At 41.3% G+C, this 20,769-nt stretch overlaps 1 protein-coding gene across 6 annotated transcripts in view; it reads left to right on the top strand.

Moving 5' to 3' along the window:
* Positions 1-954: 954 nt before the first annotated feature.
* LOC114567929 (triple functional domain protein) overlaps positions 955-20,769 on the top strand; it is a 108,638-nt gene continuing 88,823 nt past the window's right edge. For all 6 annotated transcript variants that reach the window (XM_028597203.1, XM_028597204.1, XM_028597202.1 and 3 more), the window contains exons 1-2: positions 955-1,664; positions 18,939-18,989. In XM_028597203.1, coding sequence (XP_028453004.1) covers positions 1,595-1,664; positions 18,939-18,989 — 121 coding nt within the window. In that variant the 5' untranslated portion in view covers positions 955-1,594. The remainder of the gene's footprint in view (positions 1,665-18,938; positions 18,990-20,769) is intronic.

Here is a 20,769-nt window from a genome sequence, read left to right as displayed (position 1 = left end):
ACTTAGTAATACAACAAAGAAGTTGTGGATGATCATCAGGGAGTTAGTAATAATCCACAAGTAGCAGCATTATCCTGATAATCTTGAATGCTGTTCAAAGCAGGAAAAGCGGCAACATAAATCCTGCGTTGACTCGGGCACAGAGCTTCAATCAGTGTGGTGAAATCACTTGGTACTAGTACTGAACCTCCCAAGCCCTGCACAAACTGTTGGGGTTTCTTCTTTTGCTGATAGGAATTTATGGAGACCCAACGTGTAAAAATGCACATTTTGTTTGAATGATATGTGTTATACTGAGATGTGTAGGCGATATATTATGCAATCTACCCTCATTAAAATAAATGGGGTAAAGAAATGCAGCATCAAATAGTCGAGTGGTTTATCAACAAGATGACATTGTGTTGTCCTTTTATAACTTATTTTGTAAAGAAGCAGGATTAAACAACCTTGAGCTGAGTTTTACATTTTTATTGGATTATTTCAACATGTCATTGTTATTTTAGGCTACATAATATGTTTGTATTTAATATTTTATTATAAATTTCATAATACTTTTTAAAACTGAACGCATTGTTTCAGTGATTTTTGTGCAGCACTTTGGAAACCTTTTGTTTGTTAAAATCGTGCTATATAAATAAAGTGGATTGAATGGATTGATTGTGTTTCAGGCACTTAAAAAGGCTGGATTGTTTCTAAATCAATGTGAAGACTCGCACTATACACTTACATTATGAACGAGAAGTAGGCCTAATATAATATGAACACAAGTTTCTTATTTATATTGTCACTGGAAAGAGACTGAACAGAAGCATTAGTTCCAGCCTGAACCAGCAGATGGCAACAGTAACACAGCATAGAGAAACGAATGTATGACAGACCCTCAATTAAAACAGCTGATCTTTTCTGCTTTGATTGTATCCGGGATGCTTTAACAATCACTCTACTGCCTTCAAGTATGGGTAACGCAACATTCACCCAGTTTTTTTATGGAGAGATCACAGAAACAATAAACAATACATGAATCATAGTCTGTTAAATTCCTGCCAAACTTGGTATTTTCCCACCGACGTGTGGCGCATAATTGGGCTAGATTAGACAACTCAAATTACACATAGCCTAGTATAAACCTGTCGTTCAAATAATGGTCATAGCTGACAGCCTTTATGTGCCTTGTTTTTGTACATGTGTAGTTTTCATTACTCGTTGGTTTTAAATGTCCTACGTTTAACTGTAAACTGGACACACGCGCACACGGTGACCGCAGTCGTTCCTTGATGACCCACTGTCTGCTCATTTCCGAAGGCTTACGGAGATTCACCGAGCAGCGACCCGGCCCCTCCCGCCCCCTCCTCCGCGCTACTGCTACTCTCCCCTCGGCTCCACTCCGAGGAGGAACCCGGTGCCCCCGGCTGATCGTTTCCAATTACGTTACCCCAAGATGGAGGTCTGCAGCGTCTACAAGTCACCGTAACCGTCCGTGTGTCTTTAATGGCGCTTTTGTCGGGACAGAAGTGATTTTTGTGCCATTTTTTTGTCGATTTTTGGAGGGATATACTTGGGAGATACTGAGCTCCAGGTTCGGGTTGTGGCAGCCATGAGCTCCGGGGAAGGAGCGGAGGAGACGACGAAGGACGCTAGCGACATAGCGGCGTTCTTCAAAACCGGTAAGCCCAAAATTGAGTAGGATAGGTCAGACTGAGCTCCACTGAGAGCTGCTCATCTTGGTCCAGCTCCGTGAGGGACATTGTTCCCGTCCGTGTTGACTGTTTCAGGGGCTCATAAAGTGAAGTATAGTAAAGCCTTTAGCCGATTAATTTTATAACTATTGTTATAAAAGTGTACAACAAATAGCAATGAGCAATACAGTCGTGCAAATCTCAGAAAATGTGTTTCTTGGATAGATTTCTGTAACTACAGAATCCGAGAGCCCATCCACACTGTGTACCCAGGCAACGTTAGCCAGATCGCTAAATGTCCGAGTTCCATCTTCGGACAACTCTCCTAGATTTGTCAGTGCTGGGCTAGCTTTCCGTGTACTTTTCTTACATTATTAAACTTTTTCCTTTCCACTAAGGCACTCGCTTACACCACTGCCTGCTGTCAAAATGAGGATGTGGCATTTAAGTTTGACCCAGTAACATTGACTGTTAAATGTTAAAAGAAAGAAAAACAGGGACCGCAAAGGTAACGTTAGCTATGTTCTTCATCCATCTCAAGCCCGACATAATTGGATCAAAGCGACTTTTTGTTATTGAGATTAATACACAGTTAAAATGGAATATGGATGATATTTTTGTAGAAATCCTGTGGCGAGACTTTAGACTTTGCTGAAAGAACAGAAGCAGGTCAGGGCTGTCCGATAATGGACTAATGTGTTAAAAACTAGTTTTAACATTAGCTTCCAATGTTAGCCTATAAGCTAGTGATTCCTGAATCGGATTGGGTGAATCCTGTCTGCTTGGTTAGCTAACAAATGCTAGCTAGTTTAGCATTGCTAGCTTGCGATGCCAGTGAGTTGACAAAGCTCGCGTGTTTCCAAACAGCTAATTGATGTATTAAGTACAAACATATAAAGGGTGCGTCTTTTTTGAATTTCCTATTCCGTTAACTCATTGTTTGTTGTTTTCTGTGCTGTCATAAAATAGCACAACTGGGGAAGCTATGTAAACAATACATGGCGTGGCACGTATAGCCTGGGTGTGCACTGTGCAGGATAAGCTAGCTGTGCAACATTGCTATCAAGGCCAAAAGGCTGGCTATTATCAATAACGCGGTCTGTTGGTGGTTAACTCACTAGAATGCCAGTGACACTGATTTACACATGAACTGTTTCTTTTAGACATTAGTATGCTGTCCACAGATTGTTAACATTAGCTAAGTAGGCTAATTAATCAGCAAGGACTGTGACTGGAAGTCCTAACACGGGCCTACAGTGATTTCATAGGCTGCAACAATGGCTCATAAACTGTGAATTCCAGGGATCCTGGCAGAGAGGAAAGGGGTCAGAAAAATATATGGTTACGATTTTATTCTACCCAGCAGACTTTGCATTGTAAAACCATGTGTAAGACTGTCTTATTTTATATTAATTTCCATGCCCATAATAATACATTCGGTACAAATATTAATACTATATTTGTAATTTGAGTTTCTTGGGATACAGTTGAATGAAATGATGATCCATGGGAGAATGCCTGTCCTTGAGCTTATGGACTGCCATTGCATATGCCAGATAACCCTGCAGCTAGCTTCAGTGTCTACAAGCAGTGATAGATCCATTGCCTGATGTATGCCAGTGTCACCATCTAACTCCACTCGCTTTGGTAGCTTACTGTTTGTGTATTTTAAAACAAGTTTGTCCATGAACTCATATCTGCTTGTGTAATATATGTGTAGTGTAGTTGCAAGTTAATTTCCCCTGGTGAAATGTGTGTGTGTGTGTGTAAACTGTGGCATGTGAGAAATGAAAAGCAGAGAATAGTAATTCACTGTGTGTACTGTCCACAAGTCAAATCGCTGGCTGTTCTATTGCACTGTCATGTCATGTGTAGGGCCTTTGTGTTAGAAGTGAGATTTTGAAGTAGGCCTACAGTTGGAGGGGTGTAAACAAGGAGGAGAATGCAGAGTATTGACACCCAGCCTCTGGCTCCTTTGGTTATGTGTCTAGTGAAATGATAAGCCACAGAGAGAAGTTCGGTATCAACATTGAGCTGATCTGATGGCTTCCTTTTAGGGAGAGAGAGACTAAAGGTACTCTGTAACTCAGTTGTAACCACACTTTGTATGTTTTGTTGACCGCTGCAGCCATTCTGCCTCATTATAAATCAGATCTGTTGCTAATTTGTTGCATAATTCAAATATTTGGATACGCCTCCTTTTTCTTATTACCACAAGGCCATCTGCTGCAGTTTTTGGTTGTAGTTTATAATAGCTCTTTATTTACCAATAGAGCACTTAAATCATATATTCACTTTATCTATTTTTTTGTTTGAGAGAAGCAATGGCAGATTATTAGTTTTCGTTGACCTTCCTTTTTTTCTAGCAGTGGTGAGTGAGGCTGCTACTTCAGAATTAATAGAAGAGAAATTGTACATAAAATGTAAACAAATCTGTGTCTGTTTTTGACAGAAACACTCTTGAAGGATTACGTACAGTGGGGGAAATAAGTATTTGACCCCTTGCTGATTTTGCAGGTTTGCCCACTTACAAAGAATGCAAAAATCTACAATTTTAATCATATGTACATTCTAACAGTGAAAGACAGAATCCCAAAGAAAATTCCAGAAAATCACATCATATGAATTTATTAAAATTGATAACCATCTGATGAGGAAAAACAAGTATTTGACCCCCTGGACAAACAGCAAGTATTCTGGCTCCTACAAGCCAGTTAGTCTTTCTTTAAGACACAGCCCCAATTCGAACCAATTATCTACATCAAATACACCTGCCTCACCTCGTTACCTGTATAAAAGACACCTGTCAACACCCAAACAACCAGCATCCAACATCACCACCATGGGCAAGACCAAAGAGCTTTCTACGGACATCAGGGACAAGATTGTTGATCTGCACAAGGCTGGGATGGGCTACAACACAATCGGAAAGCAACTTGGAGAGAAAAGATCAACTGTCGGTGCAGTTATCAGGAAATGGAAGAAGCACCACACCACCGCCAGCCTCCCTCGGTCTGGGCCTCCACACAAGATCTTGCCTCGTGGGGTGTCCCTGATCATGCGAACGGTGAGGAATCATCCCAAAACCACAAGGGGGGAACTGATGAATCAACTGAAGGCAGCTGGGACCACAGTTACAAAAGAAACGCCGTCATGGATTGAAATCCTGCAGCGCACGCAAGGTCCCCCTGTTCAAGAAGAAACATGTACAGGCCCGCATGAAGTTCGCCATTCACCACCTGGACGACTCAGAAGAGGCCTGGAAGAAGGTGATGTGGTCAGATGAGACCAAAATAGAACTTTTTGGCCTCAACTCAACTCGTCGTGTTTGGAGGGCAAAGAACACCGAGTACAACCCAAAGAACACCATCCCCACCGTCAAGCATGGTGGTGGCAACATCATGCTTTGGGGGTGCTTTTCAGCCAAGGGGACGGGACAACTCCATCGTATTGAGGGGAGGATGGACGGGGCCATGTATCGTGGAATTCTGGACCGACATCTCCTTCCCTCAGTGAGAGAGCTGAAGATGGGTCGAGGATGGGTGTTTCAGCACGACAACGACCCTAAGCACACCGCCAAAGCAACAAAAGAGTGGCTGAAGAAGAAGCACATCAAGGTTCTGGAGTGGCCTAGCCAGTCTCCAGACCTGAATCCGATTGAAAATCTTTGGAGGGAGCTTAAAATTCGAGTTGCCAGGCGACAACCTCGGAACCTGAATGATTTTGAGGCTGTCTGCAGGGAGGAGGGCCAACATCCCTGCCGAAATGTGCACAAACCTTGTCACCAACTATAAAAACCGTTTGACATCTGTGCTGGCCAATAATGGCTTTTCTACAAAATATTAACATGCTGTTTGTCCAGGGGGTCAAATACTTGTTTTTCCTCATCAGATGGTTATCAATTTTAATAAATTCATATGATGTGATTTTCTGGAATTTTCTTTGGGATTCTGTCTTTCACTGTTAGAATGTACATATGATTAAAATTGTAGATTTTTGCATTCTTTGTAAGTGGGCAAACCTGCAAAATCAGCAAGGGGTCAAATACTTATTTCCCCCACTGTATGAACATTTCATGCCACTATCTGCCGCCAGCATAAAAATCACAAGAATATTTTGGCAATGATTATCAAATAAGCATCAGTTAATTTTATGGCCCGTTTGAACTTAAAGCATTCTCTTAATCGCCACAGTAATGGGCAGAGAATGAAGTCCTGCTTACATTCAAGCACTCTAAGCGCAAAAAGCCTTTACCCAACCTCACCTATCTCTGATGTTAACTGAGATTTTTATCTTAAACTTGACAGTCACTGAAACCTGGTGTATCTTATTGGGATCCACATTTTTGTCTACTTAAAGCTTAACATGGCACACTGGCACTTAACTATTATTATGATTCATCATGTATGGACAATGCGATCATAAGCTGCTTTCTTAGTCTTAATTACCATTTTATATGAAGATCCTTTTAGGAGAAAATGTTTTTTTCCCACAAACAACCCAACTTGTTGAACAAACTTCTAAAGCTACACTTAACACTGATTACGAGGTATGTGTTACTGATTGTGCTGCAGTCACAAACAGCTGGTCTTAATGTTAAAAAGAAAGACTAACCCAAGTTTTTTTTTTAAGGTGGTAGGCTACTGCAGTTTTGTGCTTATTGTTAGATGCTGCTTCAGTGTTGTTGTACTCCCCCAAGTGAGCCTGGCACCATTAATAAGTGTGCTTATGTTACGGATTGCAATAGGACAGTAATTGACAAGACCACCTACAGTAGGAGATAATGATAACGGAACAGATATTTACTGTAAACATAAGATTGGATTTGGCCACCACAACACTTATTTGATTTTTGCTTCAGCGTACAAACCATGTCCATTATCCTCTGTCTCCAAACAATGTGTAGCTACTGTAATGCCTTTAGTAACACTTTTCTGCACATTTCTGAGTCTGCTTCATATTGTACACAATCTCTAGTTCTTTTAAGGTTTCTCTGAACCTCCTCTGGCACTGAATACATTTGTACTTGTTGAAGCTCTTGTTCAGAGTCATCTCAGTAGTGAAACCAGTAGGGCTGTCCTCGACTAAAGAAATTCTTAGTCGACTAACAATTATATGATTTTGTCGACTAATCGATTAGTTGATGTAATCGACAGAGCTGTGCGCTTTGAGAGGTGGTTAAGACTAGAAAAACACAATATAAATGTAGTTAATTAACCATCTGTAAAACTGAGTTTCTCCACAATTAATCCTGCAAAAGCACCACTTTAAATCTTGTGTTTACCATAAATGTGCTCAGAAGTTTCTTGGAAATGAGTAATTAAGCATGAATAAGCATAAAAAATTACTAATCGACTAAAGACTAAGATGTGGCAGCCCTAGAAACCAGTAGTGTAACCACTACAGGCCTGAGTATAGATAGTCTACCAATGGCCTTGTACAATTAGCTACTGGAGAGGTTTGAGTGTCGCGTTTGGTCTCCCCTGCTCTTTGTTTTTCCCATGAACTCCCTCCTTATAGATCTGGGAATCTTGTTTTGACATGCACAGGTTTGAGTGTCTTGCCACAGGCTATGCATTTCCATCCCCAGCTCCATCCTCATCTCTTTTTCCATCCTTCGGCATTCAGTCTCTTTGTCTTACCCTCATTCTTGTTGCGTCGTGTTGGGCCTCACCGTCCTAATGCAAAATGACAACTAATAAAAAAAAATGAGCTTCCCCCCGTGTCTCTCTCCCCTGCCTTCCAGACTGGAATTAATACCTAAGCCTCAGAGCTCCGAAACGGGGAGTTTTGTTGTGGCATGTTGTCAATCATCAAGTTTTTCCACGCTAAAGATGTATTTGGCTATACTGGTGACTAAGAGGATGTAGCGTTGAATTCATACGGTTATTACTTGTTGGTAGTGTAGGGTATTGTTCACGGTGGGAAAAAACAAAACAACCACTGCCGGCCTTCATGAATGAATGAATGAGGCGGTTCATGAGGTTGGTTTGTATGTTTGAATGAGCATTGGTGTGTACGTGTGTTTGTGCAAGAAAGAGAGTGGCGGAGAGAGGGAGAGGGAGAGGGAGGGAGGGAGAGAGAGGGAGAGAGAGATCACAATTATGACTCAGGCCCATACACACACACACACACTCTAATGGATATTGATCCAGGAGATGGAGACTGATTGAGCTCCCTCAGTAAAGGTTTCCTCGAGGCTTAAAGCTGCCAAGTCAGACCCAGAGCCGAGGCTAAAGCCTAATGCTATACAAAGCAGATTTCTTTCATCATCCCGTATTTATGGGATGGAAGTGAACAGAGGATTGGTGCATCACAGATCAATGCAAAGGAATGATTGAAGGCTAGGTTTGTTGTCGCTTTGTTTGGCTCCTTTTTTTTTTTTTTGATTGCTTGCTTGACAGGTTGTTTAAAATCTGTAATCATAGAGAAACAGCCAACTAATATCAAAACCTGGTATTTGTTCAAGTTGGGGGGCTTGTGAGAGACAGATTTTTATTTATTTTTTATTTTTAAATGAGCAGAGACTGAGATATCCTCACCCTAGTATGAGCCACACCCCCCAAGACACTGGATCCTACATTTCCCAGAGTGCAACTTGATAGCACCTGATGGCATCCTCAGGGTTATTTTTATCTGACTTTAGAACGCTCCCTTAAGATTCACAGAAGACAACAGGCTGAATAGTACTCCTCAACACAACTGAACTGTGTAAAATCAGTGGAGTGCCCCCCCCCAATCAAATTACTTTATCACATAGATTCAAAAACCACATACGAATTTAATATAGCCATTAAGCAGTTCTGCTTATTGATATGCGACATAGGTCACAGTTTTTTAATACGCCCAGAGATGTTAAAGGGATATATAGCCTGGATAAGCATGTACTGATCTGCCACTGATATGCCAAATCGGTATTGGTACAGATACTGACTTTATTAGGCGATCAGGTATTGGCCATGACTTTGAGAAATCTACATTACCGGTGAATACAGTTTCTTTGTCAGTGTCCTTACATCAATGCAGAGTTCCCACCATCAGTTAAATCATAATTATTTATATAACAAATGAGCAGGGTTTAGCCAAAAAAAGGCGAGAACAGAAATCTGTGCATTGGAAAGACAAATTTTATGAAGCTCAGGCTCTGTCTCCTCCATCTTGTCCTCTCACTGTCTTTGTATTGTTAAGGTCACAGTGTACCACATTCACACGAGCGCAATTTTTATTCATACACACATGCTCAGCTGCAGAATATCAGGTACCTCACACACCTCTAAGTAACTGTGCTATTGTGCAGAGGAGAGGAGTGAACATACTAAATGGAAGCCAGCTGGAGGGAAAGAGAGATTTTAGCCTTTTATTCAGCCAGGCAGCTGCAATCAAAAGCAAATGGATGGCTGGGTAAAAAGCCTTTTAGAAAGGGTGCGGAGATTAAGATAAAACATGGGCATAAAAAAAAAATATTCTACTCGAACTGTTCCCTTTATTGTGGCATTAAAAATGTGATGTTTCAGTTAGAAAGGCATTCATCCCTTAGAATGAAGCACAAATACAACACTGAACAGATGGTTACAAGTCGAGCAGTGCAGGTACTTTGAAAACCATTTGTGGCTTAGACCATCATGTCCGTAATAACAACTTATATTTCTGCAGAGAAAATGGTAGAAAAATGCTGAAAAATTGGTAAGTGAAGAGAAAATAATTTAAATTGCTCTCATTTTCCCATGAGTAGCTGTGTAAATACATAGTCGTTCTCATCCCTAATAACAGGTGCAGGCACATTAAATTTTAAAGTCAGATTACAGCCAGCCGAGCAAGCCGCTACTTGGATTTTCATCTATTATAGGCCACGAAGTTTTTTTTTTTTTAAATAAATCATTAGCATTCAAACATGTCCAGTTGCCAGTCTCTTGGTTCAATGACAAGAATGACATGGCAGATCAGGATTAGTGCACAAGGCCTATGACACGCTTTATTCAAAATGACAGAAACTGCCCACTCGTAGCGTTTAGTGTAATTTTTGGAACCTGTTCCGCTTTCAAACTAGACTAACGCAGCCAAAGCAGTCACAGCACAGATGTGCTACAAGCTACTCTTTACTGTTGCTGGTCTCTACTTGCTCCTAAGAAAACATCCAACATTGTGACATTATATATTTAACAGAAATATGGAAAAGCATAATAGGTCTTCTTTTAATGTAAGTTGTAAAATATTGATTATAGTTCCCTTTTTAAATGTTAAGCCATGTGTTGCACAGAAAGGTCATGTCCGTGTTCAGTTGACTTTCCCTGGAAAAAATCTTAGTTAAAGCAATTTCTGTGGTAAACCTGATGCCAAGCTTGCACAATACATCATCTTGCTCAAGGCCTTTTGTTGCGGATCTGTGTATTATATCACAGGCTAGTAAGGACTGGTCATCCGGGTCAGGTTTACTTTGGCATTACGCTGATGTATTCCTGTGTGCAAAGTCTGGGCTTGCCTGCTTAGTTTTACTTTATTTTTTTTTTAAAGTTTTTTTTAATGCCATGAGGTGAGCCGAGAGGGTACATTTCTCATGATTGAATCAGTCAGATGGAGATTACATGAGGAAATCTTTTGAGGTCTTAAAAAGCGATAAACGTGCATACAAATGCAGACCGGGAAGGAGTCAGTCACAATGAAGGGAGAAATTACCAGATGTATCTACATTTATTGATGCAAATGGAGGACTTGCATGGTAACGGACAAAGAGTTTTCTTTTTTTTGACCTCAGAGATCGGGTTCCACGGCAGAAGTGGTCGGAAAACCCCGCCCACGGATGTTTGGCTAGACTAAACCATGGAAATTTTTCAATCGGAACACGGTGAGCAAAGCCATCAAAAGCCATGAAGTAAAATGAATGTCAGACGCTGGAGTGGTATGTAGCCCACAGCAGTGTATGATGTCAGCGTGAACTCGTAAGGCGTACCGCGGTAATACAACCCTAAACCACAACAAAAAACATCCGATTGAATTTCAGAGGAAATAACATTCACTTCCCCGATAGTCAGATGTTTGTAAACTCGTTTTGTCTCTCTGTCACTCGATGTGCCGTACGTGGCAACGTGAAGAGCGGCCTCTGACAACTTTCCAATGATGAAGGGCAAGTTTTGGGGAGTCACTTGAAAAGTGACATTTAAATAATAATAGTATGTGTAGCATTTGTGTGCTGCAATGAAGTCACTGCAGAGATGAGTATACACCGTTTTGATACCAGAACGTCAGTATGTTATTAGCATTCTGGTGAGCATATTGCAGATCCGCTCAGAGAGGATATGGAGTGTGTGGGGAAAGCAGAATGGCCAACAACTGTTTTAACAACACATCTGCTCACTTATATGGGAATATATACAGGATGTGTTTGAGAGTAGAGCTATGTTTCAACCCAACACGTCCCTGGCCTGTTTGTGTGTGTGTGATGGTGTGATGTTGTCAGCTCTAACAACATTAGGCATGTTAAAGGTAGAGAGTTCATTGGATTACACACGCTGCCCTAATCTGAGCTGGTGTTTATTCTCCGGGATTACGCACGCACGCACGCACGCACGCACGCACTAGATGGTGCAGTTGAGTGTTTTTTTAATCTTCTTGGATAAAATATTTTTTTTTTTTTTTTTTTTTTTTTTTTTTTTTTTGGTGGGGCTTTTCCCATTATTCGATAGTGACAGTAGATGGACAGGAAAGGGGGAGAGAAAGAGAGGGGATGAAACGCAGCGAAGGGCCACAGGTCGGATTCGAACCCGGGCCGCTGCAAAGGACTTGGCCTACATGGGTGAGCTAGAGGCCGCCCCAGATGAAATAAATGTTGACAAAGTTTTCCTTTGGGGACATAAATTAAATTGAAGTTATAAAGAGGTAATAAATAGTAATATAACAATACAACAATAATATTGTTTTGTGACATAAGTATCGTGATAATATTGTATCGCGGGGCCCTCTGGTGATTCCCACCCTAACTACAGGTGCATGTTTATATCCTGCTTTGTCCTGCCATGTCCACCAAACAAGGCTGGCTTCGCAGTCTGTCACCATGGTACCATCTGTCTCCCCTATGCTATGTCTTCACTAACAAGCCTTTGTAAACCAGGTCGGCGATGGCCTGTGCTATCAGTGAGGCTTTACCACACACACACACACACACACACACACACGTTGCCACCCTGATGCAGACTAGATAAGACCAAAGGCCAGCTGATAAGAGCTAATGGGGAAGATCCATTTCTAAGCTCTTGATGTGGGCCATTAGGGTGGATCATACGCTACTTTTAGATGCATTAAAAACAACGTTTTTACCTGCGGTGTAACTCCAATGCACCTACAAAAATAAACCAAAAACCGAAACATTTGCTCATGTAGTAACATAGCTGTCAATCAGAATACTTGTGTACGAGGGCAAAGAGAGCAAGGTATTCAAAGTAAGCAGTGAGGGGTGAAAAGTATTGCGCAGCAGTTAACTAAAAGTATAATATAATAACGTCAAACATGTGTTAGTCAATTTACCAGGGAATTGAAACATTAGGCTGTTTGTCAGATGTGTAAATGGCAATTTTTGGCTTATTTAAATCCCCTCACAGGAACAGGAACAGAAACTGAAACCCACACATACAGTTCACACACACAAACGCATGCAAACTTTTTGCCTCTGTGTGTGTTTATAAAAAGGAGCTTGTCCCACTTTTCCCTTCTCATCTGTCGTGTTCTCGTTCTGTAATTTCTCCGGCGTGATAGCTAATTGGTGTGAGTTTGGGAAAAAATTTCCGCCCCGCTGCTGTCTTCTTAAAACAAGCTGGAATGAGAGAGAGAAAAAAAAAAGAGTTGAGGTGGCCAAGAGGAAGATAGAGGGAAGAAGGAGGAGAAGACAGGAGGTAGGTAGCAGGGGAGGCAGGCTGCGTAGATCGCAAGTGGCCGTGAAATCACGTGCGCAGATAACCATTTTTTTTTTTTTTTTTTTTTTATAAGCATTCTTCTAAGATGAGCATAAACAATAAGCCTGGGAGTGAGTGAATGATTTTAATTTCCCGTTAAGAGGGAAATAAGAGTCTATTCATTCAGCTCAGGTAGAAGAGATAAATTCAGAGACCGAGGGGTGAGCGAGACCTTGGAAAGATAGGGAAGAGTACATGTGTGCCAAGCTGTGTTAACAGGTTTTCTACTGGTTAATGAAAGAGGTCGGTAGAAGGAATGAATCAGCTCTCAATTGATTAGGATCAGTGTGAAAGATTTGCCAGAATGGTCTGTGCTCCTATTTTGAGAGTAGAAAGCGACAGTGAACCAAACTAGGACACGTCCTGAAAGACCATTGTACTCCTTTTTTCCTTTAGGTCTCCAGTGCATTCAAAACTGCTGTTGCCCTCCCCATCTCGCTCACTTTCTCTTTCCGTCTCTTCCTCTGGCTACTTTTCACCCTCTTTCTCTCCTACTAATGGGCCGGTAACCAAGAGAAATTGATCCACTGTTAACATCACAGTGAGTGGCCCTTTGTGTCTTCAAGTAAAAGCTATGGACCACTGAGGTCCTTGAGAGGGTCCCAGAGGCAAAATGAGCAACAGTTTAAAGCAGTGACCTTTAGACCTGATCTTTAGGGCAGAGCCAAGCCTTTTCATCTTGGCTCCAGTATCTAAATGGACTCCTTTACACCTGGGACCCCAGGTAGGGGCAAATAACAACATGGTTGGATAGAAAAATGTCAGTCTTGAGCATCAGGACAAAAGAGTACTGGTTTAATGAAATAAACAGTTTGACATTTTGTAAATTCAATCTAGCTATCTATCATAGATTTAGTTTAGATTAAAGATGTATGATGTATACATCTATCATAGACATAGTTGTGATTTAGCTGGCTGTGCATTTCCTGGTCAAAGTACACTTGGGTACACAGATGTATTTTATGCTTCAACTGTGGCATATAAAAGAACTGGCTAGCTAGTTCACAATAATGAATCCCTTCAGGAATACAGATGCTAGCACTGTGTATGTGTCGAACCAAACAAGGAGCTGGTTTTAAGGTGAAAATGAAGAACGACTGACATGCATGCTACCAGCAGAAACAACTCATTTTATAATGGCTCTGACAGACAAACTGTATTTAATGTGGATTAGTCACATCTGGCACATACCGAATCCGCTAAACTAAGATCAGTATCAGCGATCAGGATCCAGCATATCAGGTTGGTGCATCCCTAGCAAGTACATGTATGTGACCAACACCACTTGCATCACAGCTACTTGTCTACACAAACATTTAGATAGCTTTTATTGTCATTCAACTGCAAAGAGTGCACATATGAACGACATTTCGTTCCACTGGCTCATAAATACTGCTTTGACCAAAAACAAAAGTTTAAAAAAATAAAATAAATAAATACAAATGCCACACGGTGTTAGTTTAACATTCAAATATGACACTTAAAAAAAAAAAAAAAAAGTGTTTGAGAGCAGCATAAAAAACAGTTATTGCGCATTTTTTTAAAAATGCATACGGTTATTGCACATGTTTTATAAATAAATACTGTTAATGCAGTGTCAGAGTCTAGTGAGGTTAAGTTGAGGTTAATTTGGTAAGAAAGCAAGTATATCACCATCCTTAGATTTGGTTAAAGGGGAACTGCACAGATTTTACACTTTGAGTCCGACAATGTTCTAGGAGTGCGATGCAACATTTGGGGACAGCTCCTTTTTAATGTTAGAGTAAAAATCTGAAAGGAACTTCTACCTTTCTCTACCTGTACCTCTACCTCTTCAATAACACATACTGTAGTTGGCAGAGCACTGCTGACCATCATGGCTGAACTAGCAAAGGAGCACCAGCTGCAGAAAAAGAGTATGGGGTTTTGCTTCTACAGAAATCAGCCGTAAGTGATGTCACAGTACCCGTCACCTTGTCTGACTAAAAGGTTATCTCTGGGCGGTGCACAAATGCCACAGCAATTGAACATTTGTGTCCCAACGACGGAGACCAAGATAACAAAAAACACAAAACTCTTTCATTATCACCTGAAGTTCAGTGTTACTTACCACTTGGGTATTTGGATCACAAGTTTCACAAGCTGACATCATATATATCCTACAAGTTTCACTCGGCATCTCGCCACCTCCGGCTCTGTACCAGGCAACCCAAATCCTCTCAGATGGGCGATCCCTTAGGTCAAATATTGTTAAATGTGTTGTCCACGGCCCTTGACATTTAAAGTGTGGCAGACAAGGTATTGTTTTTTTATGCCTCATTTTAGTCGGCGTGAGCTAGACAATAGGTATGTTTAAATGAAAGGGGGTCTTTCCTATTTGTGTATGAGTCAAACGATGAGTGTGCCTGCCGAGAAGGGAAAGACAGGGGCCCACAGAAAGGGTGGTCTTGTGTTAATGTGGGCTCAAAGAAAGAAGCAGTGTGTGTCGGGACAAGAGAGAGCTGCCTGCGGAGGGTAGCTCAGTTCAGGACACAGTATAGCCAGTGTTCAGCAGAGCTGAGGTCTAGGTGAGTTCACTGTATCGGAGTGTTTGCATGTTTCGGAAATATGGGAGTTTGGATGTTTTATGGGATTGGGGACCGTTGCGGACCGTTGCATTTTTTGCTTTGTCATTTCCTCGTGTGTGTGTGTGTGTGTGTGTGTGTGTGTGTGTGTGTGTGTGTGTGTGTGTGTGTGTGTGTGTGTGTGTGACTACCTTGGCTGATGTTTTAGCGGTGGGCTTATCCTACTATGGTCTGCAACAAAGTTGGCCTGGTGTGTGTGTGTGTTGTTGGATTAACCCACTGCTTCAACGGTCACATCTCCGAGGTAAAAGCCCCCGTTCATAGCTGCATGTATCTGTCTTTTTATGCACGCATACAGTGTGTTTTATCTCCTTTTTGGCCATGCTTGTTTGACTTCTGGCTCAGCTACAACTCGTATTGTTTAGATTGCGATAAGATGTGGGCAACCACAACTGTAGTCTAGTATTACATTGTTGCACACTGTGGCTTAAGTGGACATCTTTGGCATTGCAAATATGTGAAGTATGTGGGTGTTTGGTCTCTTGCCTTCCCTTTTTTCCCCCCCTTCTTGTCTTTTTTTTTTCTTCTTCATCCCATTCATTCTCTGTTAAGTTCTCCCAGGTACACAGCTTTAGAGAAAATTCCACTGAGATCTTTGTGCTTCTTTTCTCCGTGCCATGTTTGTGTGTGAGAAACTCTTAACTCATGAACATGAGCTCCTGTGGCATTGGCATTTGTTGCCAGCAAGTTTGCTCATGTGTAGTTTTATGTGTACTGTGCTGCTATATGTTCATTAGTGGAAATTGCTGCCAGCAAAATATTGCTGAATCATAACTGTCTAGTAAGGTAGTTTTCTCTAACAGCCACTACAGAAGGGAACCAGAGAACAATTTAATCATGATTTAGCCGAGAAAATGGGGTGATTTAATGTCATACAGGGAAATTGGTCCTCGAATGGAAACTCTTTTCTCTTACCTCTGACGGGCAGGGGTCCTGGTCTGTTACACAAGTTAAGTTTCTAGTATATACCAGCCATACTGTCGCATTAATGTCATAACGGAGTAACTAAGTAAAGGTGTCCTACTTGTATGTAGCGTTCACATGAGCACTGCATGGTGTTCCCATACTTTTTAACGTGAACACTGTATTTCTACTGTTTACCTCGCGATAAAAGATAAAGAAGTTGCCACTGTGATGACTTTCTAGAGCTGTCAAATCCTGTCTTTGAGTATAATAACTCATTGTTCCGTGTCTTGGCATCTTATAAGCCTTTTAATCTGTTGCTCTGACTGGATTTTCTGGATCGCATTACTTGTTTCACTGGTATCTTAAACAACACGCCCCCACCAACGCAAGGGCTTTTTTCGGTCTGAACACCTACTAAGTCCATTCTTCAAGTCAGTAAAACTGAAATGTAATGGATATTTTGTAAATCCACAGTATTTAACCCCCATACAACCAACTCTGCAGTCAGACAAGAAGTCTTTTAATGGAGGGATTTTATCCCAATCTGTATATGACCTAAACGTAGCATAAGTTGGATCACTGTCCTGTGTGCTTGCATGTGAGCGAGAGGGTGTCTGTGTTTTGAAATTTTACTTTTTTTTTTTTTTTTTTTTTTTTTTTTTTAACAGTGTGTGATGGTACACAGAAGGTACGGTTCATGCCAACGTTACCTTTTGGTGTGAGTTTGGTACAGTTCTTTTTTAAATGTAGTACAGTGGACCTACTGTATAACGTATTACACTTCCAACATAATTCACGGAGAACAATGAGGGCAAACATCACCAATCAGTTTTGACCTAATATTCCCTGGTCTAGCTCAGCTAAAAACACAAAAACTCAGCATGTCGTTCACTGTAACCATTACAGACACCGTTATCTTCACTTCACCTGTCTCTCGCGACGCCTGTGCGGCTTCCATGGTCAGTGCGTGGAAGTCTACTTTGTATATAGAGGAAAGAAAATGTTTTTGCGTCAAGTTCATTCCCCAAATCAAGCACATTCTTACAATCACTATAAATATGTCCTTGTCCATATTGTTAGATACGTGACAGCACAGATCATAGATTCAGTCAACCACCAACTTCTCTCTGCCTTAGTGCAGCCCTAGTGCAACAAGAAGGACTAAGCCTGAGTCAGAACACAGGGAGCATGTGTCACTGAGTCAGCCAGTGGAGTGTCCAGCCTGTGTACATGTTGACAGCACATGACACTCACCATATCTTTCTCTCAGTCACAGCAGCAGCCTCTCTCACAAACAGGCTATAGGCTGGATCAATGGGCCGATTGTTGCATCGGCTGAGAAACTATAGGGCCTTGGTCATGAGGTATAGGGTGATGGGTGACGAGAAGATGACTTCTGCATGCACTGGTCCAGTGTAAACATGCTATTTAAGAAAATAGGGAATTGTCAGATTGGTGGTACGTTGGTATAATAATTATAAACAAAGGATTCCATGGTTGAGACAAGCTACTTTTTCTCACTTAAGTGGCATTGAGTATGCTCATAATTAAGACTGTTTTTCATAAAAGTCAGTTTCTCTTGTGACTAAGAAGACGTGATATTGTTTTTTGTTTTTTTTTGCTTTACTGAACAAGTTAATGTTGGAGAGTTTTCCATTTGCCTTATATAATGCAAAAACCTACTGTAAGAGGGTGCCGTTTGTGCTGGACAAACAGCACCCTCTTCTATTTTTGCTGTTAAGCAATGCAGCAATTTTCTGTCAGTCTGTACATACTTTAGCCATGCCAGCACTGTGTGTCTGTGTTTTCTCCGGTTTGGGGTGAAATGCTTTAACAACTATTGGATGGATTGCGATGGAATTTGGTGAAGACATTCATGCCCCCTCAGGATGAACTATATTGACTTTGATGATCCCCTGGCTTTTTAGCTTGTGTCACCATTAGGCCAAAACGTGTCCAGTACTTTGGTTTATGACCAAATACCTGCAAAAGTGACTTTTTCCATTAACCTAAGTTCTACTAGCTAATAAGCCTGCTTAACGATAACTTGTTAGCATTGAGCTCAAAGCAGTGCCCAAGTACAGTTACACAGAGCTGTTAACATGGCTGTAGACTTTTAGCCATGTTTTCTCCTAGTTTGCTGATTTCATGGCATTTTGATCTTGGCATTTTGGAGGTCTGGCTTTGGATGCAATTTGTCAGCAGAGTAAGGGGATTATTGTTGGGTAATTAATAGGGCTGCACAATATTAGGAAAATATCTCATTGCGATTATTTTGACTGATATTGTTATTGTGATATGATTCGTATGTATCATTCTCATTTTCATTGAAAAATATATAAAAATATAATATATAAAATATATGCGAGGATCTGTACCAAACAAAGATTTTTTTCTTTATTCTATAGGATACGATTTGTAGGCCGGGAGGTCTCTGCAGCACCACAATACTTTAGAATGGTTTGACACATATTTTGCCATTAATAATAGTGGTGACTAGTGCGATTTGGATATTGCGCTAGTCCATATTGCGATTTCGATAAAATTGCAATTAATTGTGCAGCCCTAGTAATTAAGATATAAAATACCCCTTTTTTGGCACAATGATCCATAAATTGTACAACATGGTAATAATAAAAGCTATTTCATGTCTCTTGAAAAAGCTAACATGTCATCATTGGATTGTTGTTTATTCCTATTCATCCTCCTCTCCATTGTTCATGTTGCTGTTGTATATATTTTGACTCCGAACAACAAGCAAAATCAGCTCTTTTTCTATGTTGTCTAATGTTTCTTCTGTGTTCCTACAGATGGATCCCTCCCTAAAGAGCCAAAAGGAGATGTATCGAGTCAGATAGCAGGTAAAACAAACGAACCCAAACACACCCAAATTTCTGCAGCAGTTTTTCCAAAAATCCCCATGTCTGTGTGTTTTTGTCAGGGTGTGTGTGGTGATGGTGGAAGAGGAGTGTGTTTTATATTATAAAGAAAGAAAAAAAAAACACACACAGATTAATATTTCAGTGTTCCCGGTGACAAAGACAGGTCATTGTCACCGTAGTTTCGCCCTGACATCCCTTCTCTTCTCTGCTCCACTCCTCCCTCTCCCCCCTGCCATCACATACTTTCACAGCCCGTGATTGGCTAGCTGTTTCTAGCACCAGTCTCCGTAGCGATAGCAGGCTCTCCATGATAAATTGAGATGGACGGTGTCTGTAGCTTTTATTTTCTCTATTTTTTTTTCCAGCCCTCTGCTAATTATTATTATTATTGTATTATATGGTTTTAGATTTGATATGTCCAGTTGCTTCTGCTGTCTCCTCCACTATGATTTATTTACCCAGTTTGCCATTCCCCCCTTTATTTCTTAGTCCCGCTTGATCGTCCTATCTACTAATGTTGCTCGTCTCTGATGGGACATTTTAAGGAGACATATGGCCACTTTGATATTTAAGATTATTACTCCTCTGTGCTTCAGTGGGATGTTTCAGTGTTTCATGGACTAGGCTTTCTAGTCTGAAAAGGAGACTCACACAAATGATTGACCTTCTGTAGCTTTAGTCCAAAACTATCAGCAGTGTCGGCCTTAAAAAAAAAAAAATCAAAACCCCCAAACAAAGATATAAAGGAGGACAATGAGTTGGCAGGTTGTGGGCAGTGTGTGTTTATTAAGCTTCCTGGTACTTGCCAGTTATCACTTCCTGGTTTGGGGGGGGGGAGAGTGGGGGATTAGGCCTGCCCATCTGTTGGGCTGGCCTCCTCAGCCACTGGTCTGACTGGGCGACGAAAGAGTGGGTAGCAAGGCATGGGGGTGCGGGGGGGCAGGCAGTGCTGTTATGTAATAATGTTAATGCCTTTGGACCCTGACAGATGCGCTGAAGAGTGCTTTGCAAGGAGTGATGTGGGCTTGTGCATTTCTATCACTGTCTGTCTCTGTCTACTAGGGAGTTTGCTCAACTGTTATTGCATTGAATATGTGTAAATCTTAAGGAATCAATGGCATTGTGCAAGCTAAAATGTCTTTTCATAGTCGCCTCCAGATGGCGTATCCGTGCAGATTGGAATAGTAGAACACTGGTTGTGTTCCTGTAGTGGTACCAGATCCTTTTTTTTTTTTTTTTGTGAAGCTTAGTGTTGCCAACAGTGCTTTTTCTCTCTCGTCACGGTTTGTGAGAATGACATCAGGTGGCATTAAAAGACCCGGACCAATGAACTCTTGGCTCCATTAACAAGTTGGCTTTTCTCTGTCTCTCTCTCCTCTCACTCTTTCTTCCCCCGCTGTGTTTGGGTCGCCGGGGTAACCCTGGCCTGTTTCTCGCTCGGTTAGCCTACCCTGCTATTAGAGGTCTGGACGGATGGAGAGAACAGAAAGAGGCGGAGGTAAAGGAAAGATGGTGCGCACTCTCTCCCAGGCCAAAACTCAGATTTGGGGACAAAAAGAGGAAAATGGGGGGGAGGACATGGAGAGTCTGAGTGGAGTGGAGTGGAAACAAACATCCAGGCTGTGCTGTTTAATTGCTCACGCTGTCGGGTCTGTGTGTCTAGATAATGATACGGCGTTTTCATAGACAGGTCCTGATTTTCAATGCAGCGTGACATAAGTACTTTACAAATATGTCTCTAAAAAATTGCACATTCTTG

This window comes from Perca flavescens, chromosome 14 (assembly GCF_004354835.1).
Source record: "Perca flavescens isolate YP-PL-M2 chromosome 14, PFLA_1.0, whole genome shotgun sequence".
NCBI classification, from domain to species: Eukaryota; Metazoa; Chordata; class Actinopteri; order Perciformes; family Percidae; genus Perca; species Perca flavescens.
Note: the sequence above shows the minus strand (reverse complement) of the source record. Positions and strands in the feature narration are given on the sequence as shown.